The sequence below is a fragment of the Macadamia integrifolia genome, chromosome 5 (genome assembly GCF_013358625.1).
Source record: "Macadamia integrifolia cultivar HAES 741 chromosome 5, SCU_Mint_v3, whole genome shotgun sequence".
Lineage (NCBI taxonomy): Eukaryota > Viridiplantae > Streptophyta > Magnoliopsida > Proteales > Proteaceae > Macadamia > Macadamia integrifolia.
The window spans coordinates 23965278-23973739 of NC_056561.1; the positions used below are offsets into that span (position 1 = coordinate 23965278).

Genomic DNA, 8462 nt, shown 5'->3' on the forward strand with positions numbered 1-8462 from the left:
TTTTTTTTTAAATAATGTTTAAATGGACCGAATAATTCGGTTTAATTCGGATTCGGTCCGAATTATTCGCGATTTATATTCATTTTAGAAAAAGTCGCGAATTTTAAAGAATTTTATTTTTAATTCGGATTCGGTCCGAATTTTATCAAAAATTCGGAAAAATTCTGTTCGGCCGAATAATTCGCGAATTATTCGGCCGAATTGATAACTATGGTCATGATCCTTGCACAAGGGCCATGCTAAGATGAATCATAAATGCCTAGAGCCTAGACATGTCCTAGATATATTTAGGATCCATTGTCTCGAATCAAATATGGATTCACTAGTTTGATTAAGGACCTTTGATCTACCTGTCCACAAAATATAGGACCTCAATTAAACTGCTGCCAAGTGACAAATATTTGGGCTATCGAGGAAGGCTTTCTCATATGGGCTGTGGTGATCCATGCACCCTAAAACTTTACCCAATTTCCTTTATGAACCATTGACATTCTAGTCGAAGCTTCAAACAATTGGTTTCTAAATTGCAATCTAGAGTTTCTACCAATTTAAGCCTAAATAAGGCTAAATAGATTGCTCTTGTCTTCTTTAGTAGGAATTGGGATTATGCTTATATTTAATTTTAACTTCTAACAAATACATGTCGATTAACAGGGAGAGAAATTTAATGGAAATGGTGAGCTTTATCTCCAGAAACACCCAAAGCTTAAGATTAGAATTGTAGATGGATGCAGCTTAGCTGTTGCTGTTATACTTCATAGCATCCCCCAAGGAACAAAGCAAGTGTTGCTAATAGGAAACCTCTCTAAAGTTTCTTGTGCAGTTTCCAAATATTTATGCCAAAGAGGCATTCAGGTAAAACATTGATACTCTAAGAACTCCCCCCCACCCCCCCACCCCCAAAAAAAAAATCCTTGGGCTCTCTTTTTGGCTTTTCTCTAACAATGCTAGAGTGTAACAGGTAGCTGTGGCATGCAAGAATTATTTTGATAAGCTGAAGTTACAACTCCCTACAGAGTTGTGGAGTAACTTGATCCTCTCTACTAGTCACAAGCACAAGGTGAAAGGTAGGGGTGTCAATATCCAAACCGGACCGGACCGAACCGATTAAGCCCGATCCAAACCGAACCGGTGGCTTATTGGGCCGGTTTCGGTTTGTATATTAAATTGAATCCGGTCTCGGTTCGGTTCGGGTTAGCCCGTTGGGCCACCGAAAGCGCCGGAAATATGCACCGAAACCGGAACCGATCCAAACCGACCCGAGCCCACCGTTTAACCCCTAAATACAAAATTGCAAATTCGACATTTTAACCTCAAAACACTTCAACCTTTCAAAACCTGAAAACCCTAATTTTTCAAAGAGCGAGTGAGCAGCAGGCAGCCCAGGTTGGTGACGCCGTGACGCCGTGAGCGAGTGAGCAGCAGGCAGCAGCGGCCAACAGCCAGCGGACCAGCGGTTATGGCCATGGGCCCTAGCGCCGGAGTTGGCGAACGTAATAGCGACGGCGGCAAGCGATGTGTACAGAGTACAGTTATGGCCTTATGGGGTGTTTGTGCTGGAGGTGGCGTGCGGCCGGAGACCCATTGAAAAGTCGTCTGATGACAAGCCGCTGCTGATCGATTGGCCTATTGGGTGAAACCGTGAAAGAGATTTATGCGAAACAGCGAAAGGGAGGCTCATCGAAGCGGACGAAGCCCCTGACTCGAGGATTGCAGGGGAGTACAAGCCTACAAGGTGGAAGACACGGAGGCGGTGCTTAAGATTGGGTTGGCTTGCTGCCATCCTGACCCTAACGGTAAATCGATGGAGTGTTATGCTTATGTTTTACTTTTTATTCTTTGTCAAATGTGTGCCTAATTACATAGCTCGATTTTTGCAGAAAACGCATTTGTCTAGTTTCCGCAAATCTTATTTGAAGACATCCTTTGTTACAGTCCAAAAACTGATGCATGTGAAGAATGATGCTAGATGATGTTGAAAGAAACCAGGCAAAGATTGATGCTATAGAGTATAGAGGCATATGAATCTATATTAAGCTGCAAAAGGTAATTGTTTGCTGTCCAAGGTCATGGTATTAGTTGCAACTTGCAAGTAGTTGATTGTCTTCTAGTTCTTCCATTGGTGGAGTGCGGTTCTTTTTCACCGAATTGCTATTAATTATTTAATTGCCCATGTTGACTTTAAGTCTTATTTTGAATAGCATAATCTGTAGGATTTTCTCTGTTCAAGGGTGTTCCAATAATACTTTCTACCTGGTTTTTGATGGTCCATATGCTTGTAGCCTTGTACCATGGCTTCAGCAAGCAATGACCTCGGGACTTCATAGACTTGCATCGTTGATCTCCGTGAGTATGACATTCCCTGTCACGGTCTTTTTGCCATTGATAATGGTGATTTAAAATATTTTCTATTAATTTTGGAGCTTAGATTTCCTTTCACAGTTTCTATGGTTTATAATGAACAATAATTTCGATGATTATGAATTGTCACAACTAAACTTCCTTTTAAATTTCCAGATGCTAAATATGATATAATAACGATGATATCATACATGATGGATCTCTCTCTCTCTCTCTCTCTCTCTCTCTCTCTCTCTCTCTCTCAAACACAAGCACATATTTTGGAATGATTCTTTCATTATCTCTATCTGTGGTACCTTTTCTAGGCTCCTGTTTGCATTATACATATGCAAAGTAGTTCTTCATTTTAAAACTTTGTTAATGTCTTCTAATTAGGAAGGGGCAACAAGGTGAGTTTTGTATAAACCTAGTTGTGACTTTTGAGTTTTGACTACTGCAAAATAACTTGCTGATTTTCTTGGTGATACAATAGTTAGTTGTCAATATATAGTTGCACACGAGCCACATCTATGTTCTCTTTCTGTTGAAGACCATTTTTGTACCTGCATCTATCTCTACATGTACATTATTTAGTGTCTTTTGTCCTTATAGTCATTTTTACCTAATTATAAGAAAAGTAATCTTATGTATTACTGATTGATTGAAATGAGGGGATTGAAGGACTGAATTGATCAGTATTACTTTGTTTTCCCCCTTAATATCATAATATATAACTTTCCAATTCAGTTTGGTGCATATAAACACTGAAGGTCTATGTCAAGATTTGGTAATTATTTTTGTATATTGTATAAATTATTTGCAAAGATGCGTCAGACATTTTCACTTGACTATTTTACCCTTCATTTTTATTTAAATTACATCACTCCTTCATTATTGCACGGTTTGCACATCGACAGTGACGACAGGTAAAGCTGTAAAGCTTGTGTTTTAATTGAGAACTAATGTTTCCCTCATCCAACAGCCGATTTGAGACCCCTGCAACCTTCAAGTTCTCTCTCTACAAATTTCAGCTCTTTCTCTGGTACTCCAGCCTCCAGGACCCAGGTATATCCTTTCAGTCAATTTTATCCTTCCATATTTTATTTTTGAATCTTATTTATGTTTTTTCAACTTCTTCAAATATGAGTGTTTGAATCAAATTTCAGCATGCAATAGTGTATTATATAGGGCTAATTTAAAGAGGTCATTTTTGAATTTGTAATGCTTGGTATTCTTATTTTATTAATATCTTATTTATGTTTTCTTATTAATTATAGAAATGCCCATCAATATAGAAGATGAGCCCGATTGTGGGTCAGATGCTGATGTTATGTCTGATGATGGACCATATATTCCTGGAATTCCATCAACAGAACCTTCAAGTGTCGTAAGACTTGAAACAAATGCAACTACCAAAAGGAAAAGAAGGAGTGTAGTTTGGGATGAGTTCACAATCATTGATGGGCAGGGTTTTGATGATGGGAAGAATCGAGCTGAATGCAAAAGATGTAAGCAAGTTTATAGGGCTGATAGTAATATTAATGGAACTGGAAGCCTTAGGAGACATATTCTACATTGCCCAAAAAGGGAAAACAAAGGAAACACAAGCACCCAAATGATTTTGGGTGTAAATGATGGGAAAGTGATGTTAAGAGACCAAAAAGTTGACCAAGATTTTGTGCGGGACAAAATTACAAAGCTTATTGTGAGACATGAGTTACCTTTAGTTTTTGTTGAGTATGAGGAGTTCAGAGAGTTAATTACATACCTTTTTCCGGGCTATACCCATATTGCTCGAAACACACAAATGTCAGATATTTTGAGGTTATACAATTTGGAGTCCATTAGAATCAGGAATTTACTTAATTCATTTCCTGGGAGGATTTCTTTGACAAGTGATTTATGGACATCTATCACTAATGATGGATACATTGCTTTGACTTCCCATTACATTGATAAGGATTGGGTGTTGCATAAGAAGTTGTTGAAGTTTTGCATCATGCCACCTCCACACACTGGCATCCATATTTGTGAAATGGTTTCAAAAATCTTGTCTGACTGGGGTATTGATCGGAAATTGTTTTCAATTACTTTAGATAATGCCACAGCTAATTTCTGTTTTGTTGACTTGCTGAAGAAAAATTTGAATTTGAAGAATGCTCTTTTATGTAGAGGATTACACTTTCATAATAGGTGTTGTGCACATATTCTCAATCTTATTGTACAAGATGGACTGAAACACATAGATGACTCCGTGGTGTTGGTGCGATCTAGTATAGCCTATGTGAAAGGATCACATGCAAGAAAAGTAAAATTCTTGGAAATTTGTAAGCAATTGAGATTACAAAGTAGTAAGGGCTTACGTGCTGATGTCTCCACAAGGTGGAACTCAACCTATCTCATGCTTGATTCTGCATTATTTTATTGTAAAGCATTTGAGAACCTTGGACTAGTGGATGACAACTTTAAAACTTGTCCTAGTTCTGAACAATGGTTGAAGATTGAGAGATTAACGAGTTTTTTGTATCCCTTCTATGCAATTACTGTTTTGCTTTCTGGTTCCAAGTATCCCACAGTAAATTTATATTTTGAAAATGTTTGGGAGATTCACAAAATTTTATTAGAAGAGGTATCACGTGGGCTCAACTTTATGAAGCCAATGGCAGTGGAAATGAAGAAAAAATTTGACAAATATTGGAGTGAATATAGTCCAATTTTGGCCATTGCTTTGGTGTTTGATCCTCGATATAAACTTAGTTTTGTGACTTGGGCATTTTCTAAGCTTTGCAATCTGGACTTAAATGCATCTACAATGTGCCACAATGTGAGGAATTCTTTATATCAATTGTTTGATGAGTACAAGAGTATGCAACCAAGTGATTATGATGTTCCTACACTTACCCATCGTCCTGGGAGATCTAGAACAAGATTTGTAAGTAAATTTACATTCTGATAGTAATTTTGATTTATTTTTTAATACAAGTTTTCAACATTCATTGCTAATCTTATTAATGATTCATATTTCGGCTATTTCTCAATTTTCATAGGAATTTATGGTATCCGAGCTTGCTGAGATGGATAATGGAAATAAATCTCAATTGGATATATATCTAGATGAACCCAAGGTCCCATTCAATGATAATGAATATGATGAGTATGATGTGTTGGCATTCTGGAAAGCAAATGGGTCAAGGTATCCAGATGTGGCTCGAATGGCTCGTGATGTCTTGGCTATACCAGTTTCCACAGTTGCTTCAGAGTCGGCTTTTAGCGCAGGGGGCCGTGTTATTGATAAATATCGGAGCAAACTCCTACCTACCAATGCTGAAGCATTAATATGCCTTCGGGATTGGATGTTTGATATAGACTTCAGAGGTAATTTTTCATTCAGTATATTTTTCATTTTTAATTGCCTTAATTAGTTAATTAGTGTCTTATTTTACTTTGTATGTAGCTGAGCCTTTTGATGATCCCACTGATGTGGATAATGCACTTGGAAATATACTGGAACTATTGCACATTGAAAATGAGAGAGGTGCAGTAGCTAGTTCTTCAGCTGGTCCTACTCCTAGAGAAGGATGAGCTCAATGTGCCTGCAACAAGAGAAAGACCTTCCTAGGTACCTACAAATTCTAACATCTCTGATTTGTTTGCTGGTTGTTATTGCTTTTTGCATGCTGTGGTAGTTACACAACCACATGGGTTATCCAAATTTATATCTTCAAGGGGTTTATTCTGTTACATATATTCATTAGTTGAACATTGGTTAGTGCTTTAGGTAATATAGATGACTCTATTGCTTGTTATTTTCTGTATGGTCTAACTGTAGATGATTTGATAAGTTTTGTCTTTGGATATACCTGTGGATAATGACAACAGTGTTGTGGGAGCCATTGGAAAGATATTTATTGCAGGTTTGTCTTTGGAACTATAGCCTTATTGCTTTACAGTCTAAGGGATCTCATGGTGATCAACCTGGACTTTTTTCTTAATATTTCTACATAATATCTTCACTTGTTGATGTGCAATTGTTTGTTCATTTTTTTCCCAGTCGCATCTTTTACTGTAGCACTTGGTTTCATTTTTTGTAGAAGGAAGTGAGTCTTCTCAATTTTAAAGCATTTACAATTGATCTAGATTTCTATTAACATAGTTGTCAAGGTGTGCCTTGGCGGCTTGTTGGTGTCATTTTTGTTTTTCACCTCTCCACCGCCTTGGGTCATTTAGCCACCTTGACGACTATGCTTTTCATGTGTGTGCTTTGTTTAGTTTAAAAGCTTTTGGATCTACTGGAGTTATTGTCATATCTTTTGTTCTACTTGTAGATTATTTTTCATTTTTTAGGCCTTATAATATTTTCAATGACAATTAATTTGTATATATTGTAAGAAAGATAAATCGGTAGTTGCTGCTGTTCTTGTTGGGAAAACTTTTCCCTGTATTAGTGTTCTACTGTATGCTTGAATTTTATTTTTCACTCGTGGGGTTTGAAATATAGTTTTTATTTATCTTGCTAATGAGAAAACACTAATTCTTTATGCTTTCAGGTGTTGAGAAAGCTTGTGGATGATGCATCAAAGTTTTTGAATGACAAAATCACCAAAGCTGTGGTAACAGTGCCATCATACTTCAATGATTCCCAAAGTTGTGGTAAAGAAACTTGTCAATGTACTATCATCTCTAACAGAGGTATGGAAGCCATCAAACCCAGACTCAGAGGACATCTATGGCATCCAGATGCAGTATCAAGGCACTAGCATCAATGCCAAGAGAAGAAGAATGGCGCACGGTTTCATTAGTTTCAAAATTCCAAGTTTCTTTAGAAATTTTAGTCTTAGTGAGAATTATATTCGTAGTATAGTGTGGAATTCTGTTTGAGTTTTGCTTTCAGTTTCTTTCCACTTCAATCTTGTTTTGAATTGGTTTTCTTTATCTCATCAAGTCCTAGTTAATTAACAATCTCCAAACATAATAATATAATGGGGAATTTTTAACTAGTTTTAAGTTAAATAGTTAACTAGTTTTAAGTTAAATATATTGGTTGTTTTTCATTTTTCAAATATTAATTGAATTGTCAAATATTGGTTTTCAGCAGGTCAGCAGTTTGTTGTTTCCGAATGGCTCCATACCGGTTCTCCATACCGGTTTAAAAAACCGATCCAAACCGAAATGAACTTGATAAATCCAAACCGGTATCAAACCGAACCCAAACCGCACCGAAACCGACACCGGACCGAAACCGATAAATCCTTAATGGGTCGGTTTCGATCAGGTCTAAAGTCACACCGAAACCGGTGGAACCGGACCGAAACCGCACCAAACCGGACCGTTGACACCCCTAGTGAAAGGAATTGAAGGAAACTAAAAGAAAATAATAATTCATAAAGACTATTTATCTTCTTTATTAGAATTGAGAAGAAACTACTAGTACATAGTGACCACTGATGAAAGAACAACTTAATTATAATGATGTAGTTTTGGCTGGTGGGAGATGGAGAAGTACAAAGGGATGAAGCACAAAGAAGAGCACCAAAAGGGACCCATTTCATTCCATGCTCACAGTTTCCTCTAGCAAAGGCGCGCAATGATTGTATTTACTATAGTACTCCAGCCATGGTCATACCCAAGGCTCTCCAAAATGTATACTCTTGTGAGGTAATTGTTGGGTGTTTAGTTCCACATCGACTACTAATTAGCCTACAGCCCCCATTATATACTTGGAAGTCTGCCTACAAGTTCAAACGTCTATGATGAAAATTCTACGTTTAGCTAGTTCGTTGGATTGGAATTTCTTTCTTAGTGAAAGATAACTGATTCTATTGTTTGTATGTGGACATGCCCAGAATTGGCTGCCAAGGCAAGTGATGAGTGCGTGGCGTGTAGCTGCAATTGTGCATGCCTTGGAAGGATGGGATGCACACGAATGTTGGGACTCAATGCTTGATGTAGAGAAAGTCTGGCTTGCTAGCCTTCGCCATGGATTCCTTCCCATTGTCACCCTTTGATCTAAGATAAAGAGAGTCAGCTCCTAAATAAAAGCCACTCCAAACCGGCAGACTTGGCCCAGACAATTGGAGTTGTTAATGGATATTTGTTGTTGTTGTTGTTGTTTTTTTTTTTTT

At 37.5% G+C, this 8462-nt stretch overlaps 1 protein-coding gene across 4 annotated transcripts; it reads left to right on the forward strand.

Annotated features, from left to right (window-relative positions):
* Positions 1–674: 674 nt before the first annotated feature.
* LOC122077769 (zinc finger BED domain-containing protein RICESLEEPER 2-like) lies at positions 675–7464 on the forward strand. 4 transcript variants are annotated; one of them, XM_042643637.1, is made up of 8 exons: positions 675–855; positions 962–1796; positions 1881–2346; positions 3323–3405; positions 3618–5272; positions 5388–5715; positions 5795–5959; positions 6888–7463. In XM_042643637.1, the coding sequence occupies exons 5-7, from the start codon at positions 3620–3622 to the stop codon at positions 5920–5922; spliced, it is 2109 nt and encodes a 702-aa protein (XP_042499571.1). In that variant the 5' UTR covers positions 675–855; positions 962–1796; positions 1881–2346; positions 3323–3405; positions 3618–3619; the 3' UTR covers positions 5923–5959; positions 6888–7463. The 4 variants fall into 4 exon arrangements, with proteins under 4 accessions (XP_042499571.1, XP_042499570.1, XP_042499569.1 ...); XM_042643636.1 differs by having other exon boundaries at positions 1881–2046; positions 2283–2346; positions 3323–5272; XM_042643635.1 differs by having other exon boundaries at positions 3323–5272.
* The last annotated feature ends 998 nt before the right edge of the window (positions 7465–8462 follow it).